General features: G+C 34.6%; 2 protein-coding genes across 3 annotated transcripts; one reads left to right on the top strand and one right to left on the bottom strand.

Annotated features, from left to right (window-relative positions):
- Window positions 1-739: 739 nt before the first annotated feature.
- Window positions 740-2,695, bottom strand: LOC105436662. Its single transcript, XM_030978571.1, has 3 exons — window positions 2,670-2,695; window positions 1,978-2,042; window positions 740-1,272 (listed from the first exon to the last, which is right to left on the bottom strand). Exons 1-3 carry the CDS (start codon window positions 2,693-2,695, stop codon window positions 740-742), a joined length of 624 nt encoding a protein of 207 aa, XP_030834431.1.
- Window positions 2,696-15,640: 12,945 nt separating this feature from the next.
- LOC105445259 lies at window positions 15,641-25,776 on the top strand. 2 transcript variants are annotated; one of them, XM_030977770.1, is made up of 5 exons: window positions 15,641-15,850; window positions 16,422-16,559; window positions 17,146-17,352; window positions 18,308-18,366; window positions 22,499-25,776. In XM_030977770.1, exons 2-5 carry the CDS (start codon window positions 16,542-16,544, stop codon window positions 22,674-22,676), a joined length of 462 nt encoding a protein of 153 aa, XP_030833630.1. In that variant the 5' UTR covers window positions 15,641-15,850; window positions 16,422-16,541; the 3' UTR covers window positions 22,677-25,776. The 2 variants fall into 2 exon arrangements, with proteins under 2 accessions (XP_030833630.1, XP_030833629.1); XM_030977769.1 differs by lacking the exon at window positions 15,641-15,850 and having other exon boundaries at window positions 16,375-16,559.
- The last annotated feature ends 1,463 nt before the right edge of the window (window positions 25,777-27,239 follow it).

Raw genomic sequence — 27,239 nt, forward strand, 5'->3', positions numbered from 1 at the left:
CTTTCTGATTGACAAGTTAAAGCAAAATTATATTTTACCAGTTAGCTATTTACAAGAAATTATATATATATCATTATTTCACTGGAAAAAAAAATTCCCTTTGATAAGATGACCACGTTCGCAAACTAATTTAACCGAATATTATTCTGTGTGTTTAGGCAAACGCACGGCGTGCCACCTAATAAGGCTGAATATTTGTGGGGAAAAAAGTTATTAGATATTCATATCCAGAGTAGAAATCACTCCCGAATGAATTTCAATATGATAATAATAACATTAATTACAGTGTGTTTTGACTAGGAGCCTTCGAGTAGGAAGGGGGTGTCAATCAATAACGTGTCGTATAGATATTGCTTTAGTCTCCCGACTGTCTGATCACCGAATCGGAGCTGATTTGGATTTGTTGTTCCTGAAACGTCTAAAAGACATTGCGAGTCTGCTAATCATATCCACATCTAAATGTATCTTTTAAATTACATATTCAATCGGTGGCATTTTCATAAAAAATACAAAAAAATACTTTGTTGCCATAATGTTGAAATAAATTTGTCTTACCTATTTTCATGAAATTACTATGACAATGTCATTTATTCCCGATAGCTAAAATATATATATTCTCAAAACTGTATTGAACAATCCTATGACTCTGAGATTGATCCGAGAAGATACACATTTTATCTATCAAGAGGACTCACTACTATGTATATTTAAATCTAATACAAAAACAATTCCTCATCTTTTAAATAATATTGCAGCCCCAGTCTTCTGTCTGTTTATTTGGAATCTGCTGGTTTTCTGTCTGGGTATTTAGAATCTGCTGGTTCTCTTTCTTGATATTTGGAATCTGCTGGTTCTCTTTCTTGACATTTGGAATCTGCTGGTTTTCTGTCTGGATATTTGGAATCTGCTGGTTCTCTTTCTTGATATTTGGAATCTGCTGGTTTTCTTTCTTGATATTTGGAATCTGCTGGTTTTCTGTCTGGATACTTGGAATCTGCTGGTTCTCTGTCTGGATATTTGGATTCTGTTTTTTTTTTTTCTGGCTATTTCGAAACTGTTTGTTTTCCTTTACAACTGTTAGGCAATGCAAAATGAAATCAAGGAGTTCTATACTTCTGTCCACATCTTCCTCATGGCTCTCTAGTGTGTAATTTTTGAAGATCCAAACATGATTTTCTGGTATTCCAATTGTTTCGGCCATCTCTTTTTTAATTTTATCATCATCGTCATCCAGGTCACCTGTATTTGGTATCCCCAGCATTATTCCTCTACCTGCAAGTAAGAACATTAAAGCAAATGCAAAAGGATATGATTCATAATCTAAAACTATAGAGGAAGTATAATTAAAGGGGAAGTCCACCCCAATATTAGGTTGCACGATTTGATTTTCCTCAAACTTTCACTAATTTTTTCTCTCATTTACCGCTTTTTTTAATTCAACTTGAGAGCAAACAAACACACATTTCCTAAATCATATAGCCATCCCGTAACATCATTATCCACTGCCATCTAATTTTTTTAATAATTTGTTCCCTTTCCTCTGCCCATGAACTATAGAGGGCTTTCGAGTTCTGTTTTCTTTCCGATTCTTGAACCCCCCCCCCCTGTGTACGCGCCTGACTACTACTACTACTACAACTACTACTACTACTACTACTTTTGTCTAATAATACTAATACTCCTACTACCACTATCTTCTCCACTATTACCGACGGTAGACTAACAACTACTCAACAACCAACAACTAAAAACAGGTTACCCAGATAGGCCTACAAGGAATTGGTCGCTTTGGCGGTGTGATGTCGCATTAGTTCCTACATAAGACACTTACTTTGGGCTTGTTGTAAAGCATGAATTTATAAACTTAATTTTTTAGTGAAAAATTATCGTTTTAATTGTTATCAAATTATAATCTCATATTACAATGGGCGACTCTTTTAAGAAGCAGAAATGTCACTGTAAAAAGTGGAATCATACCGAAATAGCTGATCACGTCGTCGGACAACAACTTCATAAATTCCTCATACCGTCCCTTGCGTTTCCTGGAATGAGAGAAATATTTGAACGTGAGATTGTGACACCACATATAATTCCTTTATTTTGGCATAACGTAAACTCGTCTGTTCATAACTTATTATTTAAGATATATTTTTCTTCTTCGTATAGTAAAATTCTACTATTATTATTGTAAGGCTGATCCAGGGCTGATAGTTCATGTATTTTTGTTTCAATGACCGGTGTCGTAATGTGGTAAAATTATCAGCACCTACTATAGATCCAATATTTACCAACATTTCAGTTATTTACTGTAGACCCTTCTCCATAAGGCCTAAACAAAAAGATGTTGTACTGCCCTTTAGGTGCCAAAACATGGGTCGGTCGGTCGGTCGGAAATCATTTTAATTTTTTTATTTATAACTTTTTCTTGGTACTCCTTCTATGGGCTGATAATTCTCAGTTTCGATGCTTTAGTACATTTATTTCCTAAAAAAACGGTAAAAAAAAAGATTTATAAAGCCGACCGTACATTTCAAAATGTTTTGTCGGTCGCAAAGGGCAATACAACATTTTTTTTTTTTTTTTTTTTTTATTTTTTTGGGAGGGGGGGCCTAATGGTGGATAATTTAGTTCGAAAATTATGATAGTAACCGCCTGTCTAAGCGTCTTACCCGACCGGTAGCTTAACCGCGATCATCACGGTAACCCTACTGACGGGCAGTGAACAAAAGACAGAGAACGATAGAGAGAAAGAGAGAGAGAGAGGGGGAGAGGGACAGAAACAGTCCTCACTTGTAGTCACAGATGAAGATTGCACAGTGAACCGGGACGTTTTGATCTTCTGTGAAGAAAAAAAATTAGAAACTAGAAATTTAATTCGTCACGAAGACGAATAAGGTGGTCTGTCTAAGTCTTATGATAGATTTGAGAATGGGAGAAGTTATATAGACATGTAAACAATGATGATCATGATGAACATGATGATGATCATGATAGTAAAGGTGATGATGATGATGATAATGATAATGTTATATGACGATAAAAACGATAATTTTTATGATGATGATGATAATGATCATGATCATGATGATGTTGATGATGATCATCTTCAGACCATGATGATGATGATGGTGACATTGATGATAATGATGATGATGATATTGATGATGATGATGATGATGAGCATGCATGAGCATGATCCTGACATCTGATTGAAGAAAAAGGAAGTATTTAGATAGCAAATAGTCCCAGCTACAACATACTAAAATTGGGGAGAAAGCTGTTGAATAATAACCGAGATACTGGTCAAAACACATTGTCATGCAGATACATGTTTTGACAAAAGTGACCTCCCATAGACGTAACACGCAAATATGACAAATTATGCATTGTCGCCTTTAATCGAATATTTTACTATGATGACGTCATTCAAATGAAAAATGAATGGCATATTTCTGGTAGAGAATTATCTCAGCTACAACATATCGAAATCTGGGAGAAAATCGATCACTGATAAGCGAGATAATCTCAATTAAACAAAGACAAAAATAAGGTCATCAACAAAATACATTTTCTTTAGTTTAGATGCAAATATGAAGATTTTATTTCACTTTGTACGAGTCAGGGTGGTATGAAATCATATCTCCAACTCATGCTCTTTCCAACCATGATATAAAAATTGGGGGTCGACGGACTATCTGAAGAGCTATTTCGCTTTATAAAGTAGCATGTTTTTGATCAAATTTACATTATATTGCCCATAGCAGCACGCGCGGAATTTGAACTTTGACGCGCGCTCACAGCCTTATGAAAGGTCAAGAGTGACTGAAATTAATGTAAATTGTCATTTACGGTAGGAGGAATCTAAATAATGTAAACAAATTGAATTTGATCTTTTCCGCGCGTTGTGAGCGCGCGCACCGCGCGCGGGGACAAGTACGGACGGAAATTTTTGAAATGCTTAAAATGACCTGATTCGTACTCTCTTTTAATAGTTAAGTGATTTTGAGCATTTTAAAATTTTGACGCGCGCGTACGTGCGCGTCATGACCTTTATGTGACCTTTGATGACATGACTCGTTGACCCTTGACCTGAAGTATATGTGATATGAATATGAATGACCTTTGTTTATGCATCATAAAGATATGATGGATAATGTGATTTCACAAAATGGCGCCTGGATGACGTCATGATGACCTCATGACCTTGAAAAGGTTACTGTCACGTCTTATCGCAATGACCTATGACTGTGCCAAAATTGAATGAAATTGACTGAACCGAACTTGAGTTATGTATGGCACAAAAAAGTGTAGGAAATAAAAATAAATAATAATAATAATAACTAGAAATTTAATTCGTCACGAAGACGAATAAGGTGGTCTGTCTATGTCTTATGATATATTTGAGAATGGGAGAAGTTATATAGACATGTAAAAAATGATGATCATGATGAACATGATGATGATCATGATAGTAAAGGTGATGATGATCATGATAATGAAAATGTTATATGATGATAAAAACGATAATGTTAATGATGATGATGATAATGATCATGATCATGGTGATGTTGATGATCATCATCTTCAGACCATGATGATGATGATGATGATAATGATCATGATCACGGTGATGTTGATGATCATCATCTTCAGACCATGATGATGATGATGATGGTGACATTGATGATGATGATGATAATGATGATATTGATGATGATGATGACGATGATGAGTATGAACATGATCCTGACATCTGATTGAAAATATGAGGAAATATTTAGATAGCAAATAGTCTCAGCTACAACATACTAAAATTTGGGAGAAAACTGTTGAATAATAACCGAGATACTGGTCAAAACACATTGTCATGCAGATGCATGTTTTGAAAAAAGTGACCTCCCATAGACATAACACGCAAATATGACAAATTATGCATTGTCGCCTTTAATGGAATATTTAACTATGATGACGTCATCTAAATGAAAAATAAATATCATATTTCTGATAGAGAATTATCTCAGCTACTACATATCAAAATCTGGGAGAAAATCGATTACCGAGAAGTGAGATAATCTCAATTAAACAAAGACAAAAATGACGTCATCAACAAAATACATTTGTTTGAGTTTAGATGCCAATATGATGACTTTATTTCACTTTGTACGAGTCAGGGTGGTATGAAATCATATCTCCAACTCATGCTTTCTCTAACCATGATATAAAAATTGGGGGTCAATGGACTATCTGAAGAGCTATTTCGATTTTTAAAATGGCATGTTTTTGATCAAATTTGCACTATATTGCCCATAGCAGTACGCGCGGATTTTAAACTTTGACGCACGCTCATGGCCTTATGAAAAATGAAGAGTGACTGAAATTAATGTAAATTGTCAATTACGTTAAGAGGAATCCAAATCATGTAAACAATTTGAATTTGACCTTTTCCGCGCGTTATGAGCGCGCGAAACGCGCGCGGTGACACTTACGGACGGAAAATTTTGAAATGCTTAAAATGACCTGATTCGTACTCTCGTTTAATAGTTAAGTGATTTTGAGCATTTTTAAATTTTGACGCGCGCGTACGTGCGCGTAATGACCTTTATGTGACCTTTGATGACATGACTTGTTGACCCTTGACCTGAGGTATATGTGATATGAATATGAATGACCTTTGCTTATGCATCATGAAGATATGATGGATAACGTGATTTCACAAAATGGCGCCTGGATGACGTCACGATGACCTGATGACCTTGAAAAGGTTACTGTCACGTCTCATGACAATGACCTATGACTGTGTCGAAATTGAAAGAAATTAACACAACCGATCTTGAATTAACCGATAAACAAAAAACGGGAAGAAATAAAAATAAACTAGAAATTTAATTCGTCATGGGGACGAATTAGGTGGTCTGTCTTCATGAAGTACTGATGAACTGATGAACTGATAGATTAAACTGATGTGAAATGAACTGAATTCATGAGCTAAACGGATAAACTTATGAACTGAACTAAACTGATGAGCTAAACTGATGAACGAAATATTTAGAAATTATAATGATTGTTGATGATCGTGATTAAATTTAATGGGAAAAAAATATCAAAATAAGTAGGCCTAATGAATATGACACAAAGTATTGAGAAATTAACTACTTGATCATGATCATGATTGTCATGATGACGATAATGAAAATGATGATGATGATGATCATGAGCGTGATCTTGACATCTGATTGCAAAAAAAGTGAGGGGATATTTATATAGCATATAGTCTCAGCTACAACATACTTAACAATCAACAAAAATCAAGCTGAAATAACGGCGATATTGCTCGCAAAAAGTAATGGATCAAGTGATAATAGGGTAATAATAAAGTAAATATGGTTGTTTATTACATTATTTGCGATTGTACGTGTTTTAATATTCAAAGGAGATGGTACAGTAAAAGGTCCAAAAAAAAGTGAAGAAAAAAATTGTTGGAGACGCCCAGACTCGAACCAGGGACCTCGAGGTCGGAAGTCAAGTGCATTACCGGTAGACTAAAACATTTCCCATAGAGAGTACACGTAAAAGAAAGATTGATTTCTCAAATCCCACTTTGTAAGTGAAATATGAGCATGATCCCGGCATCTGATCGAGAAATAAATGGCACACTTGTGATAGCTCATTGTCTCAGCTACAACATACTCAAAGCTCAGCGTAAACGAAAATAAAACGACGGAGATATTGCTCGCGAGAGACAAGAATCATCATCATTAAGACAATGATGATGATCATGAGCGTGATCCTCGAATCCTATTGGAAGAATGTGGGGTGATTTAGATAACATATAGTCTCAGCTACAACATACTCGAAAATCAACATAATCCAAGCAGAAATAATGTCGATATATTGCTCGCAAAAGAGAGGAATGTAGAATCCAGATTTTAGAAAAAGTCATGTCCCATAGAGAATACACGCAAAATGTGAAAAATTGACATGCCTCCTTTAATCGCAAAAATACGCCATGATGCTTTTGTCAAAATGAAAAATCGTGGCAACGACATTTGTTGAAAATTGTCTCAGCTAAAACATATCAAAATTTGGAAGAAAATTAATCAACATTTACAGAAATACAATCAATTTTCCAAAAATATGCTGACGAATTTTCGATACACTGCAATCAGTTTGCCTAGGGTGTGATTGTTACGTCACAATGGAGTTCGGGCATAGTGCGCATTTTGTTATACACGTAATATACATTGTCATTGTCACCAGCAGCTGGTGCGCGATGAAATGTACAACTGGGTCAATTATTGCTCACTAGTTTCACACGCATTTTGCCGTTGACTTTTCAGATCGAGCCATAATATTTTTTTCTATACAGTTAATAATGTATTTCGTATAGGCATGTTTTTGCCCATATATGCTATGTATTACAAGAGCTTGCACGCACAGACGTTTACCTTAAACTGACGCTCATTTCGTTATTAATGGTCATAAAGAGATAAACATGGTATCAAATTGTTCGGAATAAAATGGGCAATACTATGATAGACAAAAAAGGCGATTCTGGGTTGCGTAAGACCATAACGAACACAAACGCGCGCGCAAATTTATGCGCGCGCAAAGGTGTGCCCGCGCAAAAATCTCGAAATGCTTGAAATGGCCTAAAACGTACTCTAATTGGATCAAAAAGTGATTATGAGCATTTTTTATTTTTGCGCGCACCGACGCGCGGACGGACGCGTACGCGCGCGTTTATTGACCTTAAGTTGACCGGATGTATATTGACCATAATTGTTATAAATATGAATGAGAAAGGATTTACGGTTATAAAAATATGATCATGAGTTGATTCTCAGAGCACTTCACAAAATGGCACCTGGATGACGTCACGATATATTGATGAACTTGAAAATGTTCCTGTCACGTCTTAAGATGATGACCAATGACTGTGTTAAATTTGAAAGAAATTGGACGGTTCAATTTTGAGTAATCGTGCACACAAAAGAGTGGTCACAAATTTATTTTAATTGAATTGTGTTTTTGTACAAATTCAATTAAAATATTTCAATTTTATGATCATTGAAAAGTCAAAAAAGAAAAAAAAAAAAAAAAAAAAAAATTGTTGGAGACTCCCGGACTCGAACCAGGGACCTCGAGGTCGGAAGTCAAGTGCGTTACCGATATGCCAAAACATTTCCCATAGAGATTACACGTAAACGGAAAATAGAATTCACAAATCCCACTTTATAAGTGAAATATGAGCATGATCCCGGCATCTGATCGAAAAATAAAGGGCACACTCGTGATAGCTCATTCTCTCAGCTACATCATACTCAAAGCTCAGCATAAACAAAGATAAAACGATGGAGATATTGCTCGCGAAAGACGAGAATGTAGAATCCAGTTTTGAGAAAAAGTCATGTCTCATAGAGAATACACGCAAAATGTGAAAAATTGACATGCCTGCTTTAATCGCAAAAAATACGCCATGATGCCCTTGTCAAAATGAAATATCGTGGAGACTGCATTTGTAGACAATATTCTCAGGTAGAACATATCAAAATTTGAAAGAAAATGAATTAATATTTACAGAGATACAATCAATTTTATAAAAATATGTTGACGTCATAATATGCAAATTGAAATTTTGAGTTCGGAGGCCATTATGATGGCGTCATGAGTTAATTGAGGGTCAAATGACACATGAAATCATATCTCCAACTCATGTTTTTTCCAACCATGATATAAAAGTTGGGGTCAATTGACTATCTGAAGAGCTATTTTGATTTTTAAAATGGGATGTTTTTGATCAAATTTGCATTATAGTGCCCATAGCAGCACGCGCGGATTTTGAACTTTGACGCGCGCTCACGGCCTTATGAAAGGTCAAGAGTGACTGAAATTAATGTAAATTGTCATTTACGGTAAGAGGAATATAAATCATGTAAAACAAATGAATTTGACCTTTTCCGCGCGTTGTGAGCGCGCGCAACGCGCGCGGGGACACTTACGGACGGAAAATGTTGAAATGCTTAAAATGACCTGATTCGTACTCTCCTTTGATAGTTAAGTGATTTTGAGCATTTTAATATTTTGACGCACGCGTACGCGCGCGTCGTGACCTTTATGTGACCTTTGATGACATGACCTGTTGACCCTTGACCTGAAGTATATGTGATATGAATATGAATGACCTTTGCTTATGCATCACGAAGATATGATGGATAACGTGATTTCACAAAATGGCGCCTGGATGACGTCACGATAACCTGATGACCTTGAAAATGTTCCTGTCACGTCTCATGACAATGACCTATGACTGTGTCAAAATTGAAAGAAATTAAAACAACCGATCTTGAGTTAACCGATAAACAAAAAACGGGAAGAAATAAAAATAAATAATAATAATAATAAATAAATAAATAAAGAAAGAAAATTCTGACGAAAACAATAGGTGATCTGTCGAAAACGACAGACCACCTAATAATAACTAGAAATTTAATTCGTCATGGGGACGAATTAGGTGGTCTGTCTTCAAGTCTTATGATAGATTATAATATTTAATATAATGAGAAAGGGAAAAGTTATATAGACATGTAAACAATGATGATCATCATGATGGTCATGATGATGATGATCTTGGTAGTAATGGTGATGACGATGATGATGATGATGATGATCATGATGATGTTGATGATTATCATCAACAGACTACGATGACAGACTGAAAAAAATGAGAGAACATTCAGATAGTATATAGTCTCAGCTACAACATACTCAAAAATCAACAAAAATCAAGCCGAAATAACGGCGATATTGCTTGCAAAAGACAAGAATGTAGAATCAAGATTTGAGAAAAAGTCATCTTCCATAAGGATTACACGCAAAAAGTAATGGATGTAGTGATAATAGGGTAATAATGAAGTAAATATGGTTGTTTATTACATTATTTGCGATTGTACGTGTTTTAATATTCAAAGGAGATGGTAGAGTGAAAGGTCAAAAAGAAAAAAAAGTGAAGAAAAAAATTGTTGGAGACGCCCGGACTCGAACCAGGGACCTCGAGGTCGGAAGTCAAGTGCGTTACCGATATACCAAAACATTTCCCTTAGAGATTACACGTAAACGGACAATGGAATTATCAAATCCCACTTTGTAAATGAAATATGAGCATGATCCCGGCATCTGATCGAAAAATAAAGGGCACACTTGTGATAGCTTATTTTCTCAGCTACAACATACTCAAAGCTCAGCGTAAACAAAGATAAAACGACGGAGATATGGGTCTGATTGTGACGTCACAATAGAGTTCGTGTATGGTGCGCATTTTGTTATACGCATAATATACATTGTCATTGTCACCAGCAGCTGGTGCGCGATGTTATTTACAACTGGCTCGATTATTTCTCACGAGTTTGACACGCAAAAAATTGTGGGGTCAACTTGCATCCTAAAGAGCTATAATGTATTTTGTATAGGCATGTTTTTGACCATATATGCTATGTATTACAAGAGCTCGCACGCACAGACATTTACCTTAAACGGACGCTCATTTCCTTATTAATGGTCATAAAGAGATAAACATGGTATCGAATTGATCGAAAAAAAATGGGAAATACTATGATAGACAAAAAATGACTATTTAAGGTTGCGTTCGACTATTACGAACAAAAACGTGCGCGCAAATTTTGCGCGCGAAAAGGTGTGCGCACGCAAAATTCTCGAAATGCTTGAAATGGCCTAAAACGTACTCTAATTTGATCAAAAAGTGATTATGAGCATTTTTTGTTTTTGCGCGCACCGACGCGCGGACGGACGCGTACGCACGCGTTTATTGACCTAAGTTGACCGGACGGATATTGACCATAATCGTTATAAATATGAATGAGAAATGATTTACGGTTATGAAGATATGATCATGAGTTGATTCTCAGAGCACTTCACAAAATGGCGCCTAGATGACGTCATGATATTTTGATGAACTTGAAAATGTTCCTGTCACGTCTTAAGATGATGACCTATAATTGTGTTAAATTTGAAAGAAATTGGACGGTTCAAATTTGAGTAATTGTGCACACAAAAAAGTGGTCACAAATTTATTTTAATTGAATTGTGTTTTTGTACAAATTCAATTAAAATACTAGAAATTTAATTCGTCATGGGGACGAATTAGGTGGTCTGTTTTCAATTTTATGATCATTGAAAAGTCAAAAAAGAAAAAAAACTAGACTTGAATTCGTCACGAAGACGAATAAGGTGGTCTGTCTAAGTCTTATGATAGATTTGAGAATGGGATAAGTTATATAGACATGTAAACAATGATGATGATGATGATGATGATCTTGATAGTAATGGTGATGACGATGATGACGATGATAATGATAATGTTGATGATGACCATGATGATGTTGATGATCATGATCATGATCATGATCGTGAGCATGATCCTGACATCTAATTGAAAAAATGAGGGAGATGTAGATAGCATATAGTCTCAGCTACATTATACTCAAAAATCAACAAAAAACAAGCGGAAATAACGGCGATATTGCTCGCAAAAGACAGGAATGTAGAATCCAGATTTAAGAAAAAGTCATCTCCCATAAGTATTACAAGCAAAAAGTAATGGATCAAGTGATAATAGGGTAATAATAAATTAAATATAGTTGTTTATTACATTTGTTGCGATTCTACGTGTTTTAATATTCAAATGAGATGGTACAGTGAAAGGTCAAAAAGAAAAAAAAGTGAAGAAAAAAAATTGTTGGAGACGCCCGGACTCGAACCAGGGACCTCGATGTCGGAAGTCAAGTGCGTTACCGATATACCAAAACATTTCACATAGAGATTACACGTAAACGGAAAATGGAATTCTCAAATCCCACTTTGTAAGTGAAATATGAGCATGATCCCGGCATCTGATCGAAAAATAAAGGGCACACCTGTGATAGCTTATTGTCTCAGCTACAACATACTCAAAGCTCAGCGTAAACAAAGATAAAACGACGGAGATATTGCTCGCGAAAGACGAGAATGTAGAATCCAGTTTTGAGAAAAAGTCATGTCCCATAGAGAATACACGCAAAATGTGACAAATTGACATGCCTCCTTTAATCTTAAAAATACGCCATGATGCTTTTGTCAAAATGAAATATTGTGGAAACTGCATTTGTAGAGAATATTCTCAGGTAGAACATATCAAAATTTGAAAGAAAATTGATGAATATTTACAGAGATACAATCAATTTTCCAAAAATCTGCTGACGTCATAATATGAAAATTAAAATTTTGAGTTTGGAGGCCATTATGATGACGTCATGAGTTAATTGAGGGTCAAATGAGACATGAAATCATATCTCCAACTCATGCTTTTTCCAACCATGATATAAAAGTTGGGGTCAATTGACTATCTGAAGAGCTATTTTGATTTTTAAAATGTCGTGTTTTTGATCAAATTTGCATTATATTGCCCATAGCAGTACGCGCGGATTTTGAACTTTGACGCGCGCTCACAGCCTTATGAAAGGTCAAGAGTGACTGAAATTAATGTAAATTGTCATTTACGGTAAGAGGAATCTAAATCATGTACAAAATTTGAATTTGACGTTTTCTGCGCGCTGTGCGCGCGCGCAACGCGCGCGGGGAACACGTACGGACGGAAAAATTTGAAATGCTTAAAATGACCTGATTCGTACTCTCGTTCAATAGTTAAGTGATTTTGAGCATTTTAAAATTTTGACGTGCGCGTACGTGCGCGTCATGACCTTTATGTGACCTTTGATGACATGCGTTGTTGACTCTTGACCTGAAGTGTATGTGATATGAATATGAATGACCTTTGCTCATGCGTCATGAAGATATGATGGATAACGTGATTTCACAAAATGGCGCCTGGATGACGTCACGATGACTTGATGACCTTGAAAATGTTTCTGTCACGTCTCATGACAATGACCTATGACTGTGCCAAAGTTGAACGAAATTGATCAAACTGATCTTGAGTTATCTTGTCCACAAAAAAGTGAATAAATAAATAAATAAATAAAGAAAGAAAATTCTGACGAAAACAATAGGTGATCTGTCGTTGACAGACCACCTAACAAGAGGGTGGTATGTGATACATACCACCTAATTATCGGTGGTATGTACTGTAATGTGAAATGTGAAAAATGACATCCTTTTAATTGCAAATTTAGACCATGATGCCGTGACCTAAATCAAAAATAAAATACACAACTTTCGTATAAAATCGTCTCAGCTATACCATCTCCAAAATTGATAGAAAACAACCAATATGCACTGAGATACATGTTCATGTACACTCAATTTTGTACAAAAGTTATGACGTCATTAAGTAAAAATTAGTATTTTTAAGTTCTTAGGCCGTTATGATGACGTCATGATATACTTTTGGACAAAAAAAGACATGAAATCATATTCCCGACTCATATTCTATCCAAATATGAAGAAAAAAAATGGGGGCTCCCGTTCATCCTGAAGAGTTATAATGGATTTTGTGTACATGTAGGCATATTTTTGGCCATGTTATGTATTGAGAAAACTCGCGCGCACGTACGTCCATCTTGAACGGACGCTCATTCCGTTATCAATGGTCATGAAATGCTTTACATGGTATCAAATTGTTGGGAAAATTATGAAGATTACTATGTTTCAAATAACAGCGCACACAATATTCCACTTATAGACCGACTTTCTATAGGCATATGCCATGGTCTGAAGTTAATGTTAAGTTTTCTCGAGAACAAAACACGAGTGTTGTTTGGTTTGTGGAACAAGCTAGCAATGTGCTGGTTGCACGTCGTGTATGTGATGACAACACCCAGGTACTTGCGAGATGTCATAGACCCTAATAACACACCTACTTTCACACAATTCCTATAGATGGAACGTTTCTTTGTTGTCATATAGAATAATATTCCCATAAATTACTGTTTTTATCAGTATGAACATTATAGAGCCACTAGGGCAATATGATGACATCAAATCGGTTAAATAGCATCATATTCAGATTCACTGACCCATATAACCCCAGATTAGTATCAATTTGTGCTATTTTAGCCCTTTTTTAAAATAGAAAGTACAGTCGACATCTCACTAAGATAGCGGCCATTTTGGTTTGACCATTACAGCGGCCCGAGGGGACGTCCTTCTCGGGTGCCAACCAAAAATCGAAATAGTATGGTATGGGCAACCCATGTGCCAAATTTGGTGCTTTTGGAAGAATGTGAACCAAAATATCCCTAACAACCCCCACTAGAAGTGTAAGAAATACACCGAGAGAGAGAGAGAGAGAGAGGGGGGGGGGGAAAGGAAAAATAATAGGACAGGCTGAGAACGTGTGTTAGAGATTTAAAGAAGAGAGACAGAAAGAGAGCGTGAAAACTGGAAAACAACAACAATTTGCACGTCAGTGAATCAGATTTCATATAGTGTTGTAAATAAAATACTGCACAATACATTCCATTACAGTTACTGCTTTGTTCTGTGGGGAGGAGCAATGTCTTCCTCTATGTTTTTTTTTTTTTTTTTTTTTTATGTGACGTTATTTAATTATGCAAAATTCATGCGGCGTCTTGTCCAGTAATATGCCTATATTTAGGGTACCGTGTTATAGACGTGTCCATTTAGGATGGGGGGGGGGGGGGGATTATGAAAACTCATGTGATTTCATCTTACTTGGTGTTGTTAGACCTATTTAACTTTTAACGTACTATCATTAAAATCAAATGTATTGCTGGAATTCATAGTCTTTGGTTAGGATTTTTTATTATTTATTTTAAAGCAAGGTTATTTTATTAGCTCCTCTAGGCTACTCGTACATTGTATATCCCAAAATTTTCCATCAAATAATGCTGACACATGGCTTTTATAAATTGGTATTATAGATGTGACCGGTGCATGGCGCGCTGAGGTTCGTCAGCAGATGATATAGAATTAGCTGCGCTGGTAGTACCGACCGGTATTGTTGCGTGATAATTAAGATGTCGAGCATTACCAAACTTCTGTTGGTTGGAAATTTCATTGTCAAGAACTCGAGAAGTGGACGTGCGTTTATGCAAGGCAAAGTGGGGGTGGAAGGGCATCCCGAGGAATTATTTGACATATTTGTCAACGATCTAATTGGGATGCAAGCTGTGGTACGGAAATTGGAAGCTCTTGAGGTGCTTACATCATTTGGAGCCAAGAATATTGTTATAGACAGAATCGCTAAGAAGGCACTGGTCAACCATAACACCAAGGTTGGTAGATCTAGACAGAGTAGTACCCCTATCTGTATTTAACTATAACCTTAATTTTTAAGGATGTCTTAATGCAAGAAATTACAATAATTTGGTATTGGTAACTAACTTATTGTGCCTAGGCCAGATCTAGAGAATGCAGGCAGCTTTGCTGCCTGCGTTTTAGGCTCATCTATCCAAAATAAGTGAGTCATTTTTTCATGCCATCCTAGGGCAAAAATCTGAAAATATTTTAATTTTTTTTTTAGCTACCTGGCATCTTTGTTCTTTCCTTAACTGTGACGGGCTATTTAATTTTTTTTCCCAAGATCATTTCTGTGCCAAAATCCGTGATTTAGACGGGTCGTTCACTTTTTCCCCGTGTTATAATTATAATAATTCCACTGCCATTTTGAAACTTCGCAAACGGTACCCAGCGACGCTTAATGCCGGCATGGCGCGCGTGCGCGGTATCGTTTGCGATGTTTCAAAACAGTCACAGTGGGAATATAACATGCGAAAAAATGAACGACCCGTCTAAATCACGGAATTTGGCACAAAAATGATCTTGGGGAAAAAAAGTAAATGGCCCGTCACTGTTGAAGAAGGAACAAAGATGCCAGGTAGGTATAATTTTAAAAAATATATTTTCAGATTTTTGCCCTAGGCTATGAGGATGGCATGAAAATATTACTCACTTATTTTGGATGAGCCTAAAAAGTTAGAACCTGCGTTCTTGCTGCCTGCAAAGCTGCCTGCGTTCCTAGGGCTAATAGAATACCAACTTATAGGTCTAGCAAAACCAAAAGCATGATTGAAACCCAGTTTCATCTAAATCCAAGACCAAGGCAAAAATCAATAATAAAATTTAAAAAAACAAGTAGATCTAGCAAACTTTGATCTAGACCCTAGACCCTTGGGGGGGGGGGGGGGGGGGGGGTCAGGCCTGAAAAATTCTTCTTCTTCTTCCAGTTGACCAGTGTTGTTCGAGATGGATCAGCAATAGGTGTTGCTAAAAACAAATATCGGGTTAAATTGAATGTATAAATAATGAAATGGGCCTAGATCCTTTTGAACACTCAACAAATAAGTGGTTGGAGTCTATAATTTGAGGGTATCTATTTGTGATAGATCTATGATTGGAAAGCTGATTTTAATTGAAATTTATGAATTTTCTTTTCATTTTTATTTCAGTTCTTCTACAAGATTGCAGGTTTTGATTTTCCGGATGAAATCGTACAGAACTACCTAAGCCCACCTGTTCTTAACATTGCACAAGTAAAAGCGTCGCCGACGAAGAAGCGTGTTAGCGTAATGGCGAATGTGGAAGAGGTAAGTGTTTTTTTTTTTTTTTTTTTGCAACATTTTAGTGACCACTTACTCGTACGCACGCATTGACTTCTGTACAAATTAAGTCTGTGGACGGAGGTGGAAAAAAGAGACCGCAGCAATGTACATGTATGCCAAGCTTTGTCAGTTGTATGATAATTATTTGTATTTGTGTATTAATTTTACCCTCGATCTGTACGATGTTCTGGGGGCTTTGCTTCCACACCCTCGCCCATAATGGAAGTTTCCCTGATCTGCAAATGTCGAAACATGTTTTTTCGATTTAAGGTTCCAGGGGCTCTTTTGGTAATTGTTGGACTTAAAGTTTGAGCCCATCACCCAAATAGGGATGGATTTTCTGCAAACTGCTATGGAATCTTGCATTTACGATATTGTTTGCTACGATAATCTCATTTCTTGAACCTGGCAATGCTTTTGCAATGAGATTCATTTGAAATGGAAATATAAAGAGTGGCCCTGTAATTTTTGGGTACGGCCTACATTGTATATTTTAGGTTTATAAGTTTTTATTTATTAGTATATTTGAACTATGGGTGAGTTTTGTAGTTCATATTTTGTATTTGTGTAGGTTGGAGAAGTCCGTAATGTCGCAGGAGGGAAGAGAATACGCACAGTCTCGTTAAATGACGGAGAGGAGTCCATTCGGCTTAGCCTCTGGGAAGAACATACGGACATTCCCATTCACATGAATGATCGACTCAAAATCGAGTGTGTGGAGGTTTCGGAATGGAACAACGTAAAACAATTGGATTCGACGTCAGCCATGCGTGTTGAGGTTTGTATGCATACAATAGTTGAAAAGTTGAAAGTGGGTTTGATCCCCGGCACTTATTTCCTTGGGCAAGGCATTTTACTTACATTAGCTTCACTCCATCCAGGTGTAGATGCATACCTGGGAGGATGATATACACGCCTATAAAATGTTAAATGGCAGCTGGAATTGAATTCAAGGAACGGGGTAATAATATAGCGATTTTAGAGCCTTTATATGGGAAAAGTGCATTATAAATATTAATATAGTAATATTATTAATAGCTTTATCATGGATATATGATATCAAAGGCACTGAATTTTCACAAAAGAATTATGATTAAGTTGGTTTAGTTTTTATTATACTGGTATGTTCCAAGAAACGTTTTGATTAGAAGCCCCCGGTAAATATGATATGTAATGCATGACAGAGTTATGTTTTTGAGCAGTGTCACCACAAAGTTTTGATAAATGTCTGGGAAAAAGAAATTGTGCTTTTAGATTTATGCCAACAATAACAATTGATTCAATAAAATCCATATTTGTTCTTGGATACATGACATACATGGTATAAATGAAGAATTGGAGATTGTTACAATACTAGCTGTTATTGTATAGTGCCATCTGTTGTTGAGTAAAGGTCAAAGAATAAAGCCCCTATTTTGACTTTAAGAATAATCAGACAGGTTGATCAATGGGTATACATGTAGGCAATTGCAAAATGTGCATTCTGCATCTTATTGCAGTCAAAGCATTAGCGGAGATGTTAAGCAGGAAGAGTTGGAAAAGCATACAATAAACACCATTTTGGGGTTGTAAGTTTATATTACATGGCATTATGCTATTTTTTCTGTGAAATGTGGATTGTTATTCTATGAATTATTTTGAAATGAATTGGGTTTTAATTTACTATGTTAATTTCATATTTATTTTGTTGTTGCACATATGTGCTATATATCTTTATGTTTGTTTTATTGCAGCCAGTGGTAATGAATGATGAGGATAAGACTGGCCAAGTTATTGCTCTTACGAGTGACAAGTAAGTTTGTTTGAATTTAAATATATTTTTTGTTTCAACATTTTGTCTACCAGAGGTAAAAAAGGGTAATTTTGTTGGGTTGACGTGTGTTGGTCTGTTTGTGTTTGTCATTCTTGTGGTATTGCAGGAACTATGTATCTTTGGCGTTCATTGAAACTGTTGTATCAGTTGGTTGGGGTCAAATATCAATTTTGAGATTTTGTGGAAAAGGGAAGTGGAAGTCCTCTATACAGTGCGTGTCAATGAAAACTATACATTTTCAAAATGTCTACCAAATAAAAACTAAATGGTTCTTGGGGGAAATGTTTATATACTATGTAGAAAAAGTTCATATATCCTCAAATATTATCATGACACAAAAAGTCTAAAAATAATGCATGCTTCAGTGAGCAATGTCCATTTTTGTAAAGGACACAAAAAAGAGGCTGTGCAGGAATTAGCTATTCATTTATGACAGGCGTATGGGTTGCCATGGGGATCAAAATTAATAATGTAATAAATCAGCTAACATAGTCATAATTAAACTACAAGTTAAAAATAGACAATCAATATTTAAATGTAAAAATGTAATGGTTAACGGTTTGTTTTCATACATGTATTATTAATGTTTAATTGTTTTGACTTTTAGTTTGCTTTTGTCTTCGTTAGTTGATTTATGCCGTTATTGATTTTGACCCATATGGCGGCACATAAGCATGTTAAATGAATAATGAATTCCTGCGCAGCCTTGTTTTGTGTCCTTTATAAAAGTGGGAATTGCTCATTGAAGTATGTGTTATTTTCGGCTTTTTTTGTGTCATAATGATTATAGTTGATCATAAGGTCATGTGTCACATTGGGGTATAGTAAGAGGGTGGAGGCGTTACATTTTGGAGGAAAAATTATCACATTTTTTCACATAGCATGAAAACAATGTACAGTCATGAGCTGTACAATGTCTCATATTGTAGATAAATTATCAGGTTACATGTCTGTGAAGTTTCAGCTTTGTCGTCCTAGTTTTTATACAAAGATAATTTGAGTGAGTATAGGGTAGAGAGTGGAGGATCCTACATGTATGGTGGAGGATCCTACGTACGGTGGAGGCATATGTGTTAAAGTATAGGGAATTCCAATTTTTGTTATTTTCTTATTCTTTGTTGCGTTATATTTTTGCATCCACTCAGTCATATAGGTTGAGTGATACTCGGTGAGTAAATGGGCAATTCCAAGCTGAAGTGCATGCATGGAGCTGAAACTTTAATGTGGTACTGTGCCTTAATTTGTAAATGCAAATTAGGATCTGAAATTAACACAAAGGCCTCTTTACAACCAATCATTTAAAGGCATTGGCTAACGTCTTTAGGATTTTAAAAAAGCTTGTTTTACTACTTGAAAATGATTTAAACGTACATGAGTTATAGTTTAAAAACACCAATCTGAAAGTGTCATATGAAAATATCTACAGGAAATTTTTTTCAAATAGCGAAAATGTGATACAATATGTTTGGAAACGATATCAATCTTTTTTTAACGGTTGGTTCTTGCAATTTTCTTGTTAAATTTCTTTTAAATCTAATTTTGTTCCTTGAAAATGGTATAAACGTATGAGTTAATTAGGAAGACCAATCGGAATGTCTCAAATCGTAATATCTATGGGAAGTATTTTTAAATATTGAAAATCTGAAGCAATGTTTGAAAATGATATTTAACGATATCTAGTGATCGATTCTTGTAACGGCCGTTGTAATTTTTCTCGCGGCGAGAATAAATACTCAAAATCTGTGTTTTAGACGTATACTTATCTAAAGCGTTTCATTCCAAATTTTTGATGCTTTTGGGGTTTTTGAGTTGACATAAAGCTATCCATACATATTCCTCTTGATTTTGATATTTTTTAAATTATATGCCTACAACGTTAGCCTATGTCTTTAAGTTCAAACATTATGAGATTCAGTTTTCTTACGCTGAATAATTGATCAAACCCAAATTTGCACATATGGGACTATGGTGCTTTAAATATCTAGTTGCTTTTCTCTGATTTTTTTGGCTTAAAGTAATTATCATGGACTATACTCTAACAAACTTTTGTCTTTACAAGCATTTCTTCTCACAAAATACCCCAAAATACACAGGGAAACCAGATACCACTCCGTATCACAAAATAATCAACCAATTTTCTTATGAAAGACACCAAGAACACCATATCCAATCAATAACTCAAACTTGTGATATCTATTTAAAGTTCACCCAGTTTAAGCAAAATGTTTTCTGCTCAAATATGCATGTCCATTTTGCGTCACTCCGTAACCATGCAAGCTTATGAATATTTATATCTCATTAATTAAGTGGATCACTACAACACATATTATTATTTTGAAAAGTGCATGGGTACCAACAACTATTGTCGTGTACCATTTCTTTGTACTGGTAAATAAAGATTAAAGTATGGATGATAAATTTGTTTGGATGCTGAAATTTGTTTCTGAATAACGCCGTACCCTTGGAACTGCCCAAATACAACTTGTATCAATGGAAAGCTAAGTAGGAAAATAATATAAATATACAAAACTAAATCTTAATTTTCATATTGGTATACATGATTGTACCTCAACTAGGCTATTCTCTCCCCCCGGTCCCCAGTACTTGAAAATGACTTTTAATTGTATAGTGCAGGGGAGTGACGTCAAATGATGTGCATGGAATATGCTATAGCTGTCCGGTAGACAGGCACGATTATGGGTTTGCCCTTCAGGGAAAAAAAACCAAACCATTCCATAACTGTGGACCTGTGTGTGTTGAGGGTCTATTATGAAATGAAAGGGCAAACACAATCATTCCTGGCTGCTAGACGTCTATATGCACATTCTTTGATGTTACTCACCAATGTAGCAATAATTCAGGCCACTTTGTAATTGAAGTATAAAGTACCAATTTTGAAGCTGCCAATTTTTGAGTGTTTTGGAAGGAATCACTTTCTAGCTACAGTGTAGATGGCCAATGAAAAACGCTTAAATTTGGTTTTGTTGTCTTGTAGCTTATTAGCTTATTTTTGATGTGTAATTTAGTTATTTCATTTTCTGGTCCAGTCAGGGTCTAACTTTATTTTTGCATCCTTTATCAGTGGGTAATACAACATGTTTGTTGATGAGGGTAAAGGTCATTGAGGGGTCAAAAGGTCATATTGCATGTTTTTATTGATCGAAAAATCAGGCAAGTCTGTATCAGCTGGTACATGTACAAGTACATGTATGTAACTTACCAGCTATACTAATGAATTTATTTAAAGTGTTCTCCTTTTGTGAGTTATGGTTTGTAGATCTATACAAGAACATATATTCAGTGGAAATAATTTTGATAAAGACATGAAGAACAGAGAATCTACTGCACAGCTTGTAGTGTGAAAAAAATTATATTCATTTGATTTAGACATAATATAATATTTAACTATAGTTTAGTAAAATAGTCCAGTGGCAAAGATTACTTTTCAAATGCCTTCCTACATACTCATATTATGACAGATAAAAAAAATGAAATATCTATTGGAAACATGTAGGCCTAGTCTCAATATATGCATTTATTTGTGGGTTGGATGTGATTCTTAGCAGAATATTGTAAAAAAAAGAAATTCAAAAAAATATTTCAAATCCACCTACAGACTGATTTTTTTTTCACAATTCATTGTCATGACCACAACACTATGCCATCAGTTTTTGACCAATTAAAGCAATTTAAAGCAATTTCATATCAATATCATTTTGGCAATTCCAAAGCATCAAAAACCACAACAATTATTAGGTGAACTAGCTGTTACCATCTTTCAGATGCATCTATAGACAGATTTTTTTCTCCACAATTCATTGTCGTGACCACAACCCTATATGCCTTCATTTTTTGACCAATTAAAGCAATAATTTCATTGTAAGAAATATTCAGAACTGTCAGTATTATTAATTTGATTTTTCTCTTGGTGTATAGAATCATCTTTTTTAAAATCATGAAGTGATATAGGTTTGGAGAAGAAAGCCTTTTGTGCCATTTATACACAGGAGTAGGATCAAAGCGTGTTTGGAAGAACACTTGTCATAATATTGTTTGGTTTGGGGATTATTTGAATATTCATCTAATATTGTGTTTGTCTGTTTCCTTACAGCCTGGAATTACCATATGAATTGATTTTCGAATGTGATGGAACAGAATACGAGGTCACCGTCAATGGTCAATCCAATATTGAAGTAAACCTGCACCATCTGCCCACAAGGGGGATCTTGAGCATCCGGCAGGAGGGGATGGTCATGGTGTGCGTCAGGTTGAGACAGGATGATGTTTAAGTTTATGTAAGACTTTACCTTAGGATGTATAGGTTTTAGCAGAGCCATCAATAAACAAAGTTCGGCCAACCCGGCTCGTTTAGGTTATAACATGGCGCATATTGCTTTGTTAGGCAAGCACAATACAAAAGAAAATGCGCCATGTTGTTACCCAAATGTAACCGAGTTGGCCAAACTCTGTTTACTAATGGCTCTGGGTTTTAGTTGAAGGTATAAAGTACATGTTCATGTTAATATTATTTTGATTTGGATATAATTGGTGATGTACATTGCCTGTATTTTCCTTTAGTTTTATTATTATTTTTGCTTTTGGTAACTTTCAAGAAACTTCTTTCATACATCTAAGATAATAAAAATAAAAGGTATACACTCAATAGAGCTTTCATTTTTGTGATCTTGCTTGAAAAAATATGGGTTATCAAAAATAATGCAAATTACAGGCAGTGCCACTAATTATTTTAGATATGTAACATTTGACTTACATTGAATCAATGTAAGTATTATCAATTATGTTGTGCAGAAAGTATGATTATTTAATTGTTTTCCAGATGAGCATGATGCTAATGAAACTATTTTTGATACTGTTATATTGGTAAACAAACCCAAATACCTAGACATGCATACTTTAGTTAGAAATATAGTATTATTATGTTTTTCCTATGTAAACATGTATTAAATTTTCACTAAACAGAAAAACCTCCAAAAAATTATGTTACCAAATATATGCAAAACTCCATTTTTATTAAAAAAATGAAGTTTATTTTTGTTATTGTGGTAAAAATGTTTGTTTTATATTTTCTATGATATGTAAACTTTTGACCCCAATCGTACATTTAAATGTGATTTTGTTGTTTTGGATATGGTTATACATAGTTGTTGGTTTTAACTGTTGGAATACAGAGGTTAAAGGTCAAGGGCCACAGATGTCACCCTTTTTTGAAATAATTTGTTTGAAGGGGGAGGCATATTAGACGTAGTTGTATAAATTGTCTGGTTTATATTTTTGTTAGCAATTTATACTATATACATGTAATTTTAAAGGTGAATTTTAAGTGTTAGTTTTGGAGCCTGACAACCTTTTTTTTTTTGGGGGGGGGGGAGTATTGAGAATATTCTCCATAATGTTGGTTATAATTGTTCTATTTTATCAACTTCCGTCACATTGTTTGCGTTTTGTTTGAAACTGTTGGGTTTGAAAGTTCGATCCTGTAAGATATGTTACAATTTTCTTGTGCATTATAGATATTTCTGTTCATGGTCAAGTATTAAGTTGCATTTGAATCATTGCTTTCTTAAAATGTGTTAATTGTATGACAGAGAGTAAGTAAAAAAATATGATTACAGAGATTTTACGTTCCGTATGAAAGTTATATCGATCCGGTAATATTCCTGTGCCGTATGGATATTAATAGGTCAAGTGTAAAGATGTATATGAATGATTGCTTTCCTAAAATGTGTTAATTGTAGGTCAGAAAGTAAGATAATAAAAATAAAAGGTATACACTCAATAGAGCTTTCATTTTTGTGATCTTGCTTGAAAAAATATGGATAATCAAAAATAATGCAAATTACAGGCAGTGCCACTAATTATTTTAGATATGTAACATTTGACCTAGATTGAATCAATGTAAGTATTATCAATTATGTTGTGCAGAAAGTATGATTATTTAATTGTTTTCCAGATGAGCATGATGCTAATGAAACTATTTTTGATACTGTTATATTGGTAAACAAACCCAAATACCTAGACATGCATACTTTAGTTAGAAATATAGTATTATTATGTTTTTCCTATGTAAACATGTATTAAATTTTCACTAAACAGAAAAACCTCCAAAAAATTATGTTACCAAATATATGCAAAACTCCATTTTTATTAAAAAAATGAAGTTTATTTTTGTTATTGTGGTAAAAATGTTTGTTTTATATTTTCTATGATATGTAAACTTTTGACCCCAATCGTACATTTAAATGTGATTTTGTTGTTTTGGATATGGTTATACATAGTTGTTGGTTTTAACTGTTGGAATACAGAGGTTAAAGGTCAAGGGCCACAGATGTCACCCTTTTTTGAAATAATTTGTTTTAAGGGGGAGGCATATTAGACGTAGTTGTATAAATTGTCTTGTTTATATTTTTGTTAGCAATTTATACTATATACATGTAATTTTAAAGGTGAATTTTAAGTGTTAGTTTTGGAGCCTGACAACCTTTTTTTTTTGGGGGGGGGGGGGGAGTATTGAGAATATTCTCCATAATGTTGGTTATAATTGTTCTATTTTATCAACTTCCGTCACATTGTTTGCGTTTTGTTTGAAACTGTTGGGTTTGAAAGTTCGATCCTGTAAGATATGTTACAATTTTCTTGTGCATTATAGATATTTCTGTTCATGGTCAAGTATTAAGTTGCATTTGAATGATTGCTTTCTTAAAATGTGTTAATTGTATGACAGAGAGTAAGTAAAAAAAAATATGATTACAGAGATTATACGTTCCGTATGAAAGTTATATCGATCCGGTAATATTCCTGTGCCGTATGGATATTAATAGGTCAAGTGTAAAGATGTATATGAATGATTGCTTTCCTAAAATGTGTTAATTGTACGTCAGAAAGTAAGGAAATATTTGAAAAAATGTTATTTACTAAGTTTAGATTGTTGCAAGAAATTAACATTTGAAATGTTTCACAATAGGAGCAAAGTATACACATCTGGGGTAGATTTAATTTGTAATGTTTTATTTGTTGTGAAGATTTTAGTAGTTATTAGCACAGTTTAAAACAAAATATGTTATAGTGCATCCCATAAAAAAGTACCCTGTACTCTTATTTCCTCATAAGGTATAACTTACCATGAAAGTAATTAAGTTCTGTATTATTGAAGAGAATATAAGTTAATCTTTAACATGAAATAAAACAAGGTCATACAATTTATACATATATATATGATGCTTTTAAATTTGGGTATACTATTTTTTTCTGTGATGCATGTGTAGTGTTTAACATATACAATTGGATCAACAATACAATGATACAGATGAAAAGTTGCATAAAGTTGCTTCTATTAGTGTTTATATTTGTATTAAAGTATTTTTTAATATAGTTTCATGAATAACTGTTTAAATTTATTTATGTGATTGAAATACTAATCAGGGGATGGTGTTGTCCATGAATGAATTGTAGAGATGAATTCTATGTGCCATGTACAGTGTATGTGCATTGTTATACAATGATTCTTATTTCTTTGAGGAGTGAGTGAATAGGTTTCAAGTTGTAATAGTGTTATCATATTAGATTACAGTATTCCTGTTATATCGAGTTTAGATACAATGCATGTTATGCACTTTTCCAAATGTCGTTATAACAGGAGTGGACTGTATTGGATTGTGCTTCAAGTGGTCTTAGAAAAGTGTTAGATATGGACTGAGGTGGCCTGTGGAGGTGGCACAATGTATAGATGATGCCATTTGAAAACTGGATTGAGTTTGCATAAAGATTTTAAACCGGTCTCGGTTGGTCCTGGAATTGATGTGTGAAGCACCAAAGTGGACTCGGGTTGGCTTATAATGGAACTGACATAATTATCTGAAAGATTTTATTTTTTGTTTTTTTAATTTATAAGCCAACTCGAGTCCATTTTTGTGTTTATGACAATTATGTTGTTGATGAAGATATTGATGATATGATGTTGATAATGATGATGGTGCATGATGATGATTATGATGATAATGATGTATATGGAGATGAAGATGATTATGGTCATCATAAGGGTGATCCTTGGTAGGATTGTTGTGATGATCATTGTGATTGTGACAAGATAATGCAGTGGCGGATCTAGGATTTAAAAGGGGGATCCGAAAATGGGGGGGGGGGGGGGGGGTGCACCCAAATTTTTATGATTTTAACATGCAGTCAATGAGTGGTTTTCACAAAAATAGGGGGCGTCGATTGTGTCCACCCCCATCCCCCCGGATCCACCACTGATGATGGATCTCTTACATTTAAGACTTGGCAGTTAAGTTGAAAACCAAAATTCATTTGGGACATGGCTTTACTGGACAAAGACCAAAGTGTTGCCTATTATGATTATTTAAACTGAAAATGAGATTTTCATATCAATATTCAAGTGAAATAAATATGGGCATTTATGATTTGATTTGAAAGAAAGAATAAGAATGTTAGCCTACAGAATTTTTAAAAAATGATCAAGCACAAGGAAAACCCAGAGCTTTATAAATGTATTATGTATAATTATTTGTTTAGATGCCTCAGTTTTAATTGCAAGAGTAGTCTACGATATCTTTTTACAATAAAAATATCAATCAATTTGTAGATAACATAGACTTGGTGAATTACCTGATGAATTTAATTTGCAAGATTTCTTTCTTTTCAATTTTATTTTTGTTTTAGAGAATACCGTAATGCCTTTTTTTTAATACATTTACATGTATGTATTGTGTGTATGTGATATAACAAATAATCTGCACGTACTGTTAAAAAACACTAACAAAGCCCATGAATGTTTTGCTTACAATATTATTTTTCGATACTATCTTAAAAGATAG

Source organism: Strongylocentrotus purpuratus, unplaced genomic scaffold (assembly GCF_000002235.5).
Source record: "Strongylocentrotus purpuratus isolate Spur 01 unplaced genomic scaffold, Spur_5.0 spur5_scaffold_1, whole genome shotgun sequence".
Classification (NCBI taxonomy): domain Eukaryota; kingdom Metazoa; phylum Echinodermata; class Echinoidea; order Camarodonta; family Strongylocentrotidae; genus Strongylocentrotus; species Strongylocentrotus purpuratus.